We start from the raw sequence: 16,623 nt of genomic DNA on the forward strand, positions 1-16,623 counted from the left end.
CTAATTACAAATATAATAATTAATTAGTTGTATAATTATATAAAAATTTGCATACATATATAAATATTAAAAAAACTAATAAGATGATATTTTTGCATTTACATTTGAAGTTTTAATTTCATTATTGAAAGTACCTGATTTGAAAATAAATATTAAATGTGACATATAGTTAATACATTATGGGTCGTTTTTTATTATATTTGAGATTTATCAAATAAATTTTAAATACATTTTAATATAATAGATAAAATTAAAAATAAGTCTATTTTTTTATTCGAAATATTATATTAATATAAATTAACAAAAAAATGTTTTAATTTTAATTTTATTTGAATTATTAATATTATTATGAAAGATTAGTTATCATATATTATTTATTATTTTAATTAATATTTTAAGTTTTTAATTAATTTATTCTATTTATAAAAAATAGTATCTCACATTCGTTAATAGTATATCTTAATTAAATGCAAAAAAATACAAATGTCAAAAATATGACCATAATGTGATAATATTAATATTAACTTTTAAATTAAAAACTATTTTTGCAATAAATATTATTTAAATGTAAATGCAATTGCTGTAATAATATTTATTTTCGGAATAAATTTTAAAAAACAAATTGAGTGTTTATAATATTCATAAAGAACATATTGATTTTCAAGTATAGAAGTTTATGATTAAATTTTTCAATTTATTATTTAATAAATCTTATTAAAAAGACTATCCTCATTCCTATAAGTTACTCCTTAAAGTATTTATTAAATTTAGCAAAAATTATATATGAAAAATATAAAAAATCAATAACTTTTGTCATATTCGCATGTATGTGTGTGCGTGTGTGTGTATATATATGTTTTAATTTTTTTTTATAGTTTTTAAATAAAATTCTAATTATATTCTTTATAAAATTATAAGAAATACAATAATTTTAGTTTAAAAATTAAATAATTAACTTTTTTTAAAATTAATGAAAATAAATTAATTTATACATTTATAGTATAATTTGAAGTTTGATTTATTATTTTTTTAATGTTTCATTATAGTCCTTTTAATTCAATGATTTATTAAACAAAAAAAAATGTTCATTTTTGTAATAAATATCTCAAAGTTGTAAAAAACACGTGTAAAAATTCTAAAAAAAAAATTTGTTTTTAGTGATTATAAATTACTTGATTAACATCATAAGTTGAGCATTGAGATATAATGGAAAGTGATTTTATATGACGTTTTTTTCAATCAAAGTGTCCCTGGATACTTTCGAATATTGAGACCGCGTTCGAAATGAAGGGAATTTAATGGCGGTTGAAGAGCCCCCACCCTGACCTCATATGCAGAGACAGTCAAGGTGTCAACAGGCGAGGCCGAACAGAGTTTACGCGATAATTCTTGTCTGTTTATATTTGCAGATTTATTTTATCATTTATCGTTTTGTATTAGCAATATTTAAGTTGTGATAATCAAGATATATATTTTCATAATAACTGGTGTTCAGAGAATGCAACTGTTCAAAGTATAGCATGGTACAAATTTTTCTGACGTGTATATGTGTATACGTACATAATGTTTTGATTCAGTCGCAGCTGAAGTTTTATCGTATCTATTTAGTTAAAGAATGTTTCTTGATTTTGTTTCATTGATAAAAATTATAGTGTTTTGTCGTCTCGTTACTTATTGTTGCAAATTTTATAGTAGTGTATTTATAAATTAATATTTGTTATAAATTTTTTTTATAACTAATTAATGTTCTAGTCAGGAACGATATGTTTGACGCTTGAATGATTATTGTACAACGTGACTGTGACAAGGCACTTGAATATTATTGCTGTGATTTAAAATTATTTGTAATACAGAATTAATAATAATGGTGGATACATGTTTTTATAAACAGCTATGGATAAAAAGATTTTATTGCATAGTATTAATAATAAGATTTTATTTATTTTTCATTTTTTATTATTATTTTTATATATATAAATAAACAAAAACATTATGATTTTTTTATATTTATTACATAAAATATAATTAAAAATTTTAATAAAAAATTCATATTTAATTGTTTTTATAAAATATTATAACTATTTTATAAGATATTAAAATTTAATAAATAATATTAAATAATTAATAGTTTCTTGATAATTATTGAAATAACAAAAAAATTTGCTTTTTCAGATATCACTATTTGTCTTTATAATATAATTGCTCACAAAACAAATCCAATAAGCATGGATGATGAGTTTTATTTTATCAAACAGCAGTGAGGCGAATATACTGTAATGGGGTGGGTTTTGTCCACCATAATATGGATTACTATATGGAGTTGCCTCTTGCGGGGCTTCGAATTAGCTCCACAGATATCTCCAAAACAAATTCCTTGTGATAAAACAAGAAAAGTTTTTACTGATTCTTGGGGAATTATTAGTGATGGACCATTGGGATCAAATTATACTCAAGATTCTCATTGTGAATGGCTTATAAAAGGTAAAAAATCTTATACAATATATCTTATAAATAAATCTTACAATAATTTTTTGTATTTTTTGTTTATAATTAATTAATTAATTTATATATTTTACAGCAAATAATAGTCGACAATTTATTACTTTAAGTTTTCGTACAATGGGAACAGAATGTAGTTATGATTATGTTTTTGTTTATGATGGAGATTCTTTTCGATCTCCTCTTTTAGGCAGTTTCAGTGGTAAAACTGAACCACAACAAGTAACATCATCATCTGGCTATGTATGTGAATATGAAATTCTAATAAACAAAATAAATAGGTAAATTATTAAAAAATTATAACTTTATTTTTTAAATATTTTTTTTATAGATGTTAATACTATTGTATAGTGATACAAACTATGTTTTGGATGGTTTTCATGCGGAATTTTCAGTTACAAATTGTTCAAACAATTGTACAAATCATGGCAAATGTATTGATAATACATGCTTTTGTGAGGATGATTGGGGTGGACGAGATTGTTCTAGAGCTCTTTGTCCAAATAATTGCAGTTATAGTGGAAAATGTGATTTAAAACGATGTCATTGTCATAATGGATATTCAGGACAATCTTGTTCATTACATAAAATGCACCCTGAAGGCAATAAGTATGTTATGGAATATATTATTATGTTAAATATAATTATTATTTATTAATTATTAAATATGATAAATAGATGGCACTGGCTTTCTCATTCAGAAGGTGGATTAAGGCCAAGGGCAGCACATACTGCAGTTTATATAAAAGAAACTGATTCTCTTTATGTTTTTGGTGGCTATGATCTCAATTATATACTTGATAATTTGGAAGTGTATCGATTTAATATAAGTCAATGGGAAGACGAATATGGTAATGAATTAGGTAAGAAGAAAGCACTAAAATAATTCATTATAACAGATATATATATATGTATGTATGTATATATATTTTAATATATATTATATTATAAAATTATTATGTATATTTCTTTAAAACAGAAGGCATCTCATCTGCAGAACATTTAGATCCTATACTCCTTGCCCTTGAATTAAAAGGAACAAATGCAGATGAAAAAGAATTATATGGCCTTCGTACTTCGTCTTTCATATGGAAATTGCTTTCTGGTATTAAAGATAATAATAATACCTTTAATTCACGTAATCTTGCTAATGTAGAAAAAAGATATGGCTGGTCAGAATTTAAGATTGGAGATCGCGAAAAAAAAATTCATGAAACTAAAGATAATGAAACTAGTAGAAGTACAGTTAGAATAGAAAGAAATGATGATCTTAAAAGAAAACATTCTAGACATCCTAGACCTCGATATGCACAAACTGCAAGGTAAGAATAAAATACGATATAATTACTTAATGATGATTAATTTGATATTAATATTTTTTTTATTAATTTAATGTTATATAGACATCGTAGAAATCTTGAAAACCTAGATTTCTATAAAAAATTTCATACTTCAAATATAAAAAGTGATATATTAAATTGGGAAGAGGAAATTGCAGAAGATTCTATTGGAGACAATATTTATGTTCAAGAACCTAAAATAAGAGACGAATTATTTAAAGATGAATCTATTAAATCATCAATTGATAAATTACCTAAACCAAGTCCGCGATATGGCCATGCTGCTTGTAGATATGATGGTCAGTCACATCCATTTGAAATATTTAAAAAAAAAAATAATATTATTATAATTTATAACTTAATTTGTACATTAATAGGTGGTTTTGTTATATATGGTGGAAAAGTACAAGATGGTTCTTTATCTAATGAATTATGGTATTACAATGTTAATACACGTTCCTGGACATTGAGAGCAAAGAATTCTCCATTTTATCCTCCACAATTAACAAGACATACACTTACTTTAGCAAATAATTATATTTATCTTTTTGGTGGTAGTACAGTTGATGGTGAATTTTCATCAAATTTATATAAGATTAAATTAAATTTATGTAAGTTTATATAATTCAATATATTATTATATTTATATATATTTATTATATTTTATTATAATTAAAATATTTTATATAAATTTGTTTCAATTCAAGCTGATCCTACAGCAACTACAGAAAAATGGAAAGAAGTACATCCTCGAGGAGGTAAAGAGTTAGATGTACGTGTAGTTGCACATTCAACTGTATATCATCAAGCTACTAATTCTTTGTTAATTTATGGAGGAGTAGTAGCCAGTGTAGCACGATTTAGTAAATTATCAGATAGGATGTTTGTATTTCAACTTGACAAAAAAGTTTGGTCTGAAATTCATTATCCAAGAGCACATTTAAGAGATACTTATGTTCCAAGAGAACGAGCATTTCATACCTGTAATATTATAGGTAATAACTATTTATTATAGTTTTTATAAAAAAAGTTATGAAATGTATTAAATTTCAATTATAATAATTATATTATTAAATAAAATCTTAATAATTTATATTAAAAAATTTTACAGGAAATTACTTAGTTGTATTTGGCGGATATTCTCATAGACATAATAAAGAAGAAATATGTTATGATAATCAGATGTATCTTTATCATTTAGGCTGTCACGCTTGGGTAAGCCATGATGTATTAGGTTTAAATGATAAAGGTAAATCGAAATTTCAACATTTAAAATAAAATTGTGTAAAATTTTAGTTGCTTTTGTTTTAAAACATTTATCGTGATATCTAGACTCTCGTTATCCAAAACAACAGGGAGTATTTGCACATGCAGCAGATGTACGGAATGGAAATACATTGTTATTAGTTGGTGGTTATCATGGAAATGTAAATGCTGATTTACTTGCATATACATTACCACCAATGCTTGCTCCAGGAGATGAAGATAATATAGAACCTGAACAAATTTGTTCAAGACATAAAAGTTTGATGGAATGTACAGCTAATCCAGAATGTGGTTGGTGTTCGGCAGACGAGGTATCCTCCTAATATATACATAAAATATTCTTATTATTTATTGAATATTAAAGATCAATTAATATTAAAAATTTTTATTTTATTTTAGATATGTTACGGTAGGACTATTGGTAGTAATTGTACAACAAATCTTCAAACGACGCGTTGTTTAGGTGTTTGTCCTGCGCTTGGAGATTGTCATTCTTGTTTAATACATGGTCAACCTGGTGGAGGGTGGGGTACAACTGCACGTGGAAAAAAGTCTGTATCTAATAAGTTAAATCGCGGAACTTGTACTTGGTGTGTTCAAAATGCACGTTGTCATCATAAAGATGATAATTATGGTGTTTGTGGACTTCGAGATGATACACTATCTCAAATACCGGGATGGTGGGGATCGAAAGGTACAGAAATTATAAAAGTTGAAGAATGTCGGGAAATGGATAAAAGACCAGGATTAACATTTTTAAAATATAAACCTCCAGTAAATTTTACTCAACCTGATTCAGTTACGATAGTTAATGCTACCACAGTAGATTTTAGTGTTCCATCTATGCAAGGAGCAAAAACAGAGTCAGCACTTGGTGGAGAAATGATTGCTAGATTAATTGGTTTTCTTAGACCACCTCAAGATTTTTGGGATAGCACAGTAGAACATTTAAAAATTTGTGTTAGCTATAATAGTGCAACATTACATGTATCAAGAAGTGATGATCCTCAAGAATTGGTAAATTGCCTTTCTATTTTTTTCAATCAATTTAACTATTTAAATTATTATATATTATACAAATTATTGTATATTAAGTATTTAACTATTTAATATATTATGTTATTAATTCTTTCATAAAATTAATTCATTAATTCTTTAACAAATAAAAATATTTATTTAATAAGAAATTATTTATTTTTATTATAATTATATTTCCTAATTTTTTTTTTAGGAATTAGTTGCAAATTTAACTGCCGAAACATCGCAATGTATTCCAACAAAATGGCCAGATGGACATCAAATGATGTTATTACCAGGTCGATATTTATTAGATTTTGAATCAAAAAGAATGGTTACTGCAAGTTATGCATATGCTAGCAAAATGGAAATTATTCATAACAAAAAAACTGAGAATCCAAAAGTATTTACATTTGAATATCTCGAACCATTTCAAAACGGTTCTTGTCATCAATATAAAAACTGCCTTCATTGCTTAACTGATTCTTCATGCGGTTGGTGCGATATTATTAATAAATGTCTTTCACGTTCAATTAATGAAACAGAAAGCTGCATAGCTGATGTAGAATGGGATGAAGATGGAAACCCTATTCGCGAATGGCATTATTTAACTATAACTCCTTCAGCTTGTGCTAATTGTTCTAATTATATATCATGTGAATCTTGTGTTGGTAGTAATTTGTGTGAATGGTGGACAGAAGAAGCTCGTTGCGCAAGAATAGGTAGATTGCCTAATGCAGTTGTTAGCTTTGATCAATGTCCAATTCCATGTAGACAACGTTCAAATTGCACACAATGTTTAGATGAGCGTGGAAGATGTGTTTGGTGTGAGGCCACACAGGAATGTTTTTCTTTCTCAGTATATACATCTGAATATCAATTTGGTTTATGTCGAGAATGGATGGATCAGGCTGGTTTAATGGGAGTAACATCAAGGTCAGGATCATCTTTAACAGGCAATGATCAATGCAAAAGTTGTACTCGACACACAAATTGTTCTAGCTGTTTACATTCATTGAGTTGTGGTTGGTGTTACAGTTTAGAAAATCCTATTATAGGAGCATGTGTTCAAGGAGATTTCAATCAACCACACGTCAATTGTAGCTTAATTATCAATGAATATCAAAATACAACCTTAGAGATCAATGAATCGGGTTGGGCATATGCTCAATGTCCAGATGTTGACGAATGTGACTTAGGTTTACATGATTGTCATCTTAATGCAGTATGCACAAATACTCATGGTAGTTTTAGCTGTCAATGTAAAAGAGGTTTTAATGGAGATGGCAAAGAAAATTGTACTAAGACTTGTTATGAAAAATGTGTTAATGGTTATTGTAGTGAAGCTCCTGATTATAAATGTGAATGCAATTTAGGATGGACAGGACCAGATTGTAGAACAAATTGTGGTTGTTATAATCACTCTACTTGCATACAAGGACCAGGTATTTGTGATAAATGTCAAGATTGGACTACTGGTACATATTGCGAAGAATGTAAGGCAGGGAGTTATGGTAATGCTACAACACCTCTTGGATGCAAAAAGTGCAATTGTAATGAACATGGAGATAAAGATCTAGGAATCTGCGATCGACAAACTGGTGTATGTTTTTGCCGTGATAATACACAAGGGGATATGTGTCAACGTTGTAAGAAAGGTTATTACGGCGATCCAAGAGATGGCGGAATGTGCTATTATAGTTGTATGTCTCGAGGAATGCTTGGGGGAGAAGGAAATGGCAAACAAGGTCTTGGAAGCAGACATTCACAATTATCATTATGGGAAAGTCATTTTGGAGATTCTCCAACAAGAGAGTGTCTTTGGATAGTTAGTCCAAAAACAGATCTTTCATCAGACAACATGCTCTCAGGAATACAAAATGTAATACAATTTACTATACATGATGATATTAATGTTAGTTGTCAAGAAAATAGTGTTTATGTATATGATGGACTTCCCGAATTTGTTTCATCAGTGACTAGTCATCAGAGTCAACTTTTAGGTGTTTATTGTACAGAAAGTACAGATTATCCTGTTACTGTAGAAGCTAAATCAGGATTTCTTACTGTTCATTATAAACAATTGGATGAAGTAGAGGGCTTTAATGCAAGTTATTTAATAATGACTTGTAATAATTGTCCCGGAAATCGGGAATGTCGAAATGGTAATTGCTTATGTAAAGCTGGTTTTGTAGGAATTAATTGCGATATTGAAATATGTCCTAATAATTGCACTTCAACTAAGAAACAAGGAATTTGCGATAAAGGTTATGGCCGTTGTGTCTGTATACCTGGTTATGGAGGACGTGATTGCTCAATTAAGATTAAAGAACATCAATTAATTTTTACCGAATTGTTTAATTCAGAATATTTAGCTGATCATTTGGATCATCTGAGAAAAACTTTACCACGATTTGGCCATACATTGGTTGCTGATAGAAGGGGTAGTTTATGGATGTTTGGAGGCTATTCTCTTAGTCATGGACCTCTAAATGATATTAGACTTTTTGATACTAAAAATAACACATGGATGCCTATTACTGTAGAATCTACTTCAAAAGCCTCTATGCCTCAAGGTAGATATTTCCATGCAACTGAAATAGTTCATAGTAAACAACAAATATATGTTTATGGTGGTTTGACAATGAAACAAGAAGATATTCAAGGTTTATCAAATAACACTCTGAGTGATTTTTGGAAATTTAGTCTACAAAATCAAAGATGGATGCAAATCATACAAGATAAGTTTAAAAAAGAACCACCATCTTTAGCTGGACATACATTAACTCTTCGTAGAAATGGAGAATCAGAAAGTCTAATATTAATTGGAGGATTCAGTCCTAAGTATGGTTATCTTGACACAGTATGGGAATTCAATTTAGAAACAGAAGCTTGGGATACAATAAATACAATTGGAAATGGACCATTAGGAGTATATGGCCATTCAACTGTATATCATAGCAAGTCTGATAGTTTTTATATTTTTGGTGGATACACTTATGCAATAAATCGAACATTTATTTCTAATAAATTATACGCTTTGAATTATAAAACTCGTATGTGGTCCGTACTTCCTCCATTTGATGATGATCTCACTGATGGAAATAGTTTGGTAAGCAATATTTTTTTAATTAATTAAAAAATTTTAATCATTTAATTTTTTTTAACAAAGATCGATTATAATATCATTTTGTTATAGCCACAAGCTAGATTTCTTCATTCTGCTGTTACTACTGATGAATATATGGTGATATTTGGTGGCCGTCAAAATCCACATAATACTTCAGATTCATTGATTGCTTATAAATATTCATGTAATTTATGGATTCGTTTAATAACAAAAGATATGGAAGTTATTGGATATCCACCACCTCCAGCATATGCTCATGCAATGACTCATGCTGATCCAGAATCTAATGCTGTATATGTAGTTGGTGGTTTTGATGGTGGAATTAAAAGTCACGTCACTCTTATAAGTATACCGGAAGATTTATGTAATCTTTGGACAGATAAAATAACTTGCAGAAAATATTTTGGATGTTCTTTTTGTTCTGTTATTACAATTAGTGGAAATAATGCTTCATTTTGTTTTTCTAATGAAATATCAATTAATAAAGATGATAGGTAAATTCTAGTATTTAATAAATATTTTTTTAAACATATTTATAAGTATTTCTAAATATATTTAAAAAAATATTTTAGATGTGATATTAATGTTACTCAAGCTCAACGATCAAATGGAATCTTTTGTAATTTAGAATGGATGATGAGTAGAAAATGCCAAAATTTTAAAACTTGTACAGAATGTTTAGCAGAATGGCCATATTATAAAAGTGAAGAACCAGTATGCAAATGGTGTACAAATTGTTCAAATGGAAAATGTATACCATCTGAAAAAGATTGCGATGAATTAAATAAATGCAGTGTTAGACAAAAATCGGTAACAGATGTAAATCAATGTGGAGAACGTCAATGTCCAGCAAGTGATTGCGAGAAATGTAACAATCTTGAAGGTTGTGTATGGACAAGACAAGTTTTAAAAACTTGTGAGTTAAAAAATCATTCAAAAAATATGTAAATATATGTAATAATTTTTACACAATTTTTAATAATTTTTCAAAATATTTGTAGCTGAATTGGGACTTGCAGTAACAGGAGAACCTGTCTATGATTGGAATTGTGTACCAGAACATATTTTTGAAAGATCAAGTATTAAAATGGGAAGTACGCAATGTGAAAAACGATGTGGTGATCATAAGGACTGTAAAAACTGTCTAAAAGGTACAGGAGCTGAAGGTGGTTGGCGAGAATGTAGATGGTCAACACAACTTAATGAAGTAAATATATGATTTTAAAAAAAAATAAGTATGTATGTATGCGTGCGTACATGGGGGGGAGAAAGAGGGAGAGAGAGAGAGAGAGAGAGAGAGAGAGAGAGAGAGAGAGAGAGAGAGAGAGAGAGAGAGAGAGAGAGAGAGAGAGAGAGAGAGAGAGAGAGAGAGAGAGAGAGAGAGAGAGAGAGAGAGAGAGAGAGAGAGAGAGAGAGAGAGAGAAATTAAAAATTTTTCAATTTATATAAATTTTAGTGTATTTCTCCATCATATCAACCTTTATACTGTGCTGGCGGTGTATGTGGTTTGGTATTACGTAGTTCTGATATGGATCATTGTCCTGAACCATGTTCAGTTTTTAAACAATGCAGTACATGTTTGAAACATTCACACTGTGGATGGTGTTCTTTAGATTCAGCTAATATAACTGGTCAAGGAATATGTACAGAAGGTTCATTAGAAGCACCAGCAGATCATCCAGCTGGTGGAACGTGTGAAATGTTATATTATCAACAGTTACCCACAGTTGAATTATTAAGTAAGGAAATCTAATATGTAATATATATAATGATTTGAATTTTATTAATGTCAATTTTATATCTTTTTAATTTTATTAATATTAATATATAAAGATTATAATATTTGTAACTATATTATTTTTATTTGTATTTAGAGTTTCTGGAAATCTCAGACAATGTTACAATGTTAATTCCAAATGTAATGTCGAAACCAATATTTTCTTGGCATTATGTGCGATGCCCACCAGAAAATGAATGTATGAATGGACACCATACATGTTCTACAAAAAGTGAAAAATGTTTTGATTTAGAAGAAGGATTTGAATGCATGTGTGGCGACGGATATAAAACTGAAACGTAATTTTTATCAAGATATTTTTTTTTTTATTACTTATATATTGTATATATTATATTATATTATATATTATATATATATACATATATATTATTTTATTAATAAAGAAACAATTCATTAATTATTTTATATTTATTTCAGTCCATCATCATTTAATGAATTTGGAAGGTGAGATTCAAATTTTGAGTTATTTATTTATATATGTTATTTATTAAATATTTTTAATATTAAGTACAATTTATTTTGTTCTTAGAAAAATTTGCGTTCCAATGTGTACACAAGGTTGTGTTAGAGGAACATGTATAGAACCAAATATTTGCCGTTGTGACTTCGGTTATGTAGGTGCCAATTGTTCCATTCAGTGCCAATGTAATGGTCATAGTAATTGTGCAGGTCCAGATAAATTAGATGTTTGTTTAGAATGTCATAATAATACAATGGGACCACAATGTGACAAATGTAGACCTTTATTTGTTGGAAATCCAGCAGATAATGGTCAATGTGTACCATGTCTTGAATATTGCAATGGACATACTCGAATATGTATTAATGAAAGCATGACTGTACCGGTAATTTATATACTAAAAATATAATTGATAAAAAAAGATAAAAAAATCTTTTTTTTTTAAATAAATAAAATAAATAAAAAATAATTTTTTTAGGATCCAAATTCAATTGAAAAAATGTCTATAGAATTACTAGAAAAACAATTAGTTGAAGGCCCTGTAGCTAAAGCCAAATGCGTAAATTGTGCAAATAATACAAGAGGTGACAAATGTGGTGAATGTATGATTGGTTATTTCAGAGGAACAGAAGATCTTCGTGATATATGCCGATCGTTAGTATTATTATATCAATATTTTTATTTATGTATATTTATATTATATATGTGTACTATATATATTATTAAATGTCTGCTGTATATTATTAAAAGTTTATTATTTCTAGTTGTCAATGCCATGGACATGGATTCACTTGCGATCCAGTAACAGGAGAAAAATGCAATTGTGGTAATAATACAGAAAGTGATCCAACTTGTACTAGTGGACCTATGAAAAGTACAAATACTGGTAGTTCACCATGTTGGATGGTACAATGTAGTAAATGTAAAGAAAATTATGCTGGGACACCAACAATGGGTCATCAATGTTATAAAACTGTAACTGTTGACAACAAAATGTGCTTTGATTCTAAATTAATAGGTGAATTATTTAATATATTTATATTGTTTATTATATCTTATATAAACATATTTATTATTATATTATATTATATTATTTTATATTAATTTTCTTCAAAAAATTATATAGTTTAGAATTATATATATATTTTGATCAAACATTACTTTTTTTAAATTGCATCTTTCTATTATGTCAGGAGGATCTTATGGTTCGTAACTCCTCCATTGTTAAATTATATATTTTTTTTCTTTTTTCATTAATTTTTGTGCATTTATATGAAAATTTATTATTTTCACTAATTACAGATGAATGTAAAATGAAACCAAAACCATTGAATCCCGGTCAAACGGTGTTTTATATGGTACAGCCTCGTTTTATGAATGTTGATATTAGAGTTATGGTGGATGTTACTCAAGGGGCTTTGGATCTATTTCTTAGTCCTCGAGATGATTCTTTCGTTGTTACATTAAATTCAACAACAGGATATCAAGATGTAAGAGTTTTATATGCTTTTTTTTATTTATAAAGCATTGAATATTAAATATCTTTTGAATTAAAAATTATACCTACAGGTTGAACTGGACAGTAGATTTATGTGGCGAAAAAATTCACATAATATGTGGTTAGATGAACAAACTCGTAGTCAAATGAGATTAGTTGAATTCCAACCTCATAACACTTTTTCATTTGCTTTAAATGGCACTACAACCGAGCCGACTTGGAATACTGGCCCTCAATATATTGTAATGGAAAGATATGCAGAAGGTTTAGCTACATTTTTAACAATCGAGAATAGAAATACATTCTTGGTAGTTAGAAATCTTACGAATCGGTTAGTGTTGACATTACCACAAGACAAACATGAACTTCATGAAACAAAATTTCATATCGCGTTAAGAGCGATTGATCCTGTGCATCCAGAAATTAGTGGTCGAGCTGCTTACGGGATGATTTTTTTTCGACAGGATCAACTTCATATTGATTTGTTTGTCTTTTTCTCTGTGTTCTTCTCTTGTTTCTTTTTATTTTTAGCCGGTTGTGTAGTTGCATGGAAAACGAAACAAGCAGCGGATGTTCGAAGAGCACGGAGAAGACATGTTGTCGAAATGTTGCATATGGCTAAAAGACCTTTTGCATCAGCTACCATAATTTATGATCGAGATGGTAATGACTGTAATCCAAGCTCACCTCAGCGAAAAAGCAGACGTAATAAATTAGTCAGCTTTCATAGTGATGTTAGACCTGTAGCAGTTGAACCTACTGATGACGGAGTTGCGGCTGTAGCCACTGTTTTCATTAGATTGCCTGGAGGTCGACAAGCTCCAGTTAAATTAGCTCTTGGTAGCTCATTAATACTATTAACTAGAGTTTATCCAGTTAATAGTAGAGTGTTCCTAAGACGTAGAAACAGTCACGCGTTGAACTGAGCTTCTTTCTATAGATATTTGTTTTGGCTATTTTGGAATAGTCTATTTGTGCTCTCAAAATTTATAGCAAAGAAACATGTAACAATCATGTTTATTTTTTTATTACAATTATTAATCATTTTTCGTTGATCTCATCTTTTTAATCGTCAATCTTGTAGTATCATAATACTTACAATCATTTTTCAAATTGGAAAACTTTTTATAGATAGCATTTATATCTCTCGAATTTATATAAGTTGAATTGATTTTCAATCATTGAATTTTTAATAATATTCTTTGTTTACTGACATTATTCAATGTCTGCCAGTAATATGAAATTTTAGTCGAAGGGTTGTATTATAGTTATAGAGAAACACTTGTAAAGCTATTTAAATTAAATGATAATATATATACATATACACAAATACATATATATTGTCATACCATTCCATGACGAGACTGTATGTTTGTATATAAAAAATCTGTAATTATCTGTATTAATTCGTAATTTACACGATTTTGTAGAAGCATTTTATGTAACAAGACATGATTTTATGTCTTGAAACATTTGTAGCTATCTTCAGAGGAAAATGAATGATTTTGTTGGTATTTTAAGAAATTTTATATAACCATCTATCGAATTTAAAATGCAAAAAGATTACAAAGGCAACTATAATATTTTAAACTATTATTTAAATTATCAAAAATTTCAATTAATTAAGCAAAATTGCTGAAAATTTTGCTAAATATAAATTCAATAATATTCAAATCTTAATAAATAACGAAAATAACTAATTTTCTTATTATTATGAATGGATTATTTAAAAAATATTATCTATTTAAACACATTATAAAGCTTGAAGTGATATAATATTTCAACAAATTTTATAATGGTTCTTTGTAGATAATTATAATATAACAAAAACGCAATAATAATCTGTCAACTGATATTATTATTTTTTAGCAGTTGACAAACAGGGTGATTTTTAAATAGGATGGATATACATAAATATATGATTATGTATGTTTGCTATATTAAAAAGTATTGTTAAAATGGTGACCGAAAATAAATTATATCCGCATAATTAAAAAACGATCAGTATTAGAAGTTGATTGGAAAGAAGCTCGATGCGTGCGAAAAGGTTCCTATGCCAAAAAATGAGGAATAATATAAATGTCATAGTACATATGATATATTTATGACAAACAAAGATTTTAATTAGAAAATGTTGTACATTGGAGTATGCACATTACAAAATATTAATTATTAATATCATAAAATATGAATTATAAAATATCAATAATACGATATATATGTATATATATCGTCATTATCGATTTGAATATGATGAAACTAAAAACAAATGTGTCCTTTATCAAAGATAATAAGCCAAGATTATATATTAATCAAAATATAGTAATAAAAATAGGATATTGATGTAATGATATTAATAATGCGTACTTTTAAGATAATTTTAATAAGCAAATTAATTGAGAAAGTGAGCAATGTAGTGACATAGATGTAAATATGAGGCGTTTTTTTGCTAAGCTGTTATACGGTACCAAACGAGTTTAATATATTCTGTACAGATTGTTTCTCAGGATAGTTGTTACACAACTTGAATATTTCTTACTGTATTTATAGAAAAAGATTTTCAGAATTAAAAAACTTATATATATTGTATATCGTTTAATCTCAAACTTTTTTAATGCAATTTATTTTTTTGTATAGTTAAGATATTGTAATTAATATGTATAATAATATTTGAGTAAATTTTTAAGATATTTATTTTTGATAAATGATAGGATTAATGATATTTTCTGAAAGTACAGTGTGAAATTTTCAAGTTATTTTTGAGAGCATTCTAATTATGTCATCTATGTTATAAGAATGCACGGTTACTTGATTATAGGAACAATCATACACTGAGCAAATATTAAGTATGCATATGACAATGTTGTACTTTTTATCTATTGAATCTCCGAATTTAATTTTTTTGTTTTTTCATAAGTCTCGTCATATATCTTGTCAAATAATATTTTTGTTACCATTTGCTATATTTATCTTTCTCTATCTTACCAGCATATTTTTTTTCGTTTCATTTTTATTATAGTATACGATTCTATTCGTTTACTTTCATGCGACCAACTATCCTAACTATTATCGCGAGTCTGTAAACATATAAGAATAATACAAACTAACATTTATATATATATATTTATATAGATTTACGTAAATAGAGATATATATATTATATATATAATAAATGTATATAATATATACTATGTATACATAATGAATGTATAATTTCTCGGTTGTACAGATCTGAGCGTTATCTTCAAAATGTTCTATTTTATATATAATTATTACATTGCATTCAATGTAAGCGATATCTTCCAATGCCGGCATTGCATCATCGCGTTAACAAAACATTTGTAACATTATGAGCTACCATCGTTTATAAAAGTGAAAATGAAAAGGTTGTGAAGTCCGAGTGTCGGCATCCTTAGAAGGATTCGTCAGCTTCATGGATTTATTTGTAATATGGAGAAGAATATGAGGTTGTGCTAATGAAGATTAATAAATTGTATTGAGAAAGCTTTAATAAATATGTGTAAAATTGGGTTTCACTTGATGAGTTTTCATTCACTTATCATTAAATAAGTGAAAGATTTTATTTCATTAAATTATGAATATAATATATGTTAT

General features: G+C 27.6%; 1 protein-coding gene across 2 annotated transcripts; it reads left to right on the plus strand.

Annotated features, from left to right (window-relative positions):
• Positions 1 to 1,113: 1,113 nt before the first annotated feature.
• Positions 1,114 to 16,544, plus strand: LOC107998147 (multiple epidermal growth factor-like domains protein 8). 2 transcript variants are annotated; one of them, XM_017057237.3, is made up of 24 exons: positions 1,114 to 1,523; positions 2,173 to 2,481; positions 2,579 to 2,742; positions 2,831 to 3,108; positions 3,178 to 3,362; positions 3,479 to 3,821; positions 3,903 to 4,138; positions 4,217 to 4,450; positions 4,547 to 4,834; positions 4,951 to 5,088; positions 5,172 to 5,416; positions 5,505 to 6,122; positions 6,337 to 9,234; positions 9,322 to 9,746; positions 9,825 to 10,168; positions 10,254 to 10,459; positions 10,709 to 10,991; positions 11,127 to 11,328; positions 11,468 to 11,494; positions 11,580 to 11,895; positions 11,989 to 12,164; positions 12,275 to 12,528; positions 12,813 to 13,000; positions 13,080 to 16,544. In XM_017057237.3, the coding sequence occupies exons 2-24, from the start codon at positions 2,277 to 2,279 to the stop codon at positions 13,932 to 13,934; spliced, it is 9,108 nt and encodes a 3,035-aa protein (XP_016912726.2). In that variant the 5' UTR covers positions 1,114 to 1,523; positions 2,173 to 2,276; the 3' UTR covers positions 13,935 to 16,544. The 2 variants fall into 2 exon arrangements, with proteins under 2 accessions (XP_016912726.2, XP_061928825.1); XM_062072841.1 differs by lacking the exon at positions 1,114 to 1,523 and adding an exon at positions 1,544 to 1,867.
• The last annotated feature ends 79 nt before the right edge of the window (positions 16,545 to 16,623 follow it).

This window comes from Apis cerana, linkage group LG3, assembly GCF_029169275.1.
Source record: "Apis cerana isolate GH-2021 linkage group LG3, AcerK_1.0, whole genome shotgun sequence".
Lineage (NCBI taxonomy): Eukaryota > Metazoa > Arthropoda > Insecta > Hymenoptera > Apidae > Apis > Apis cerana.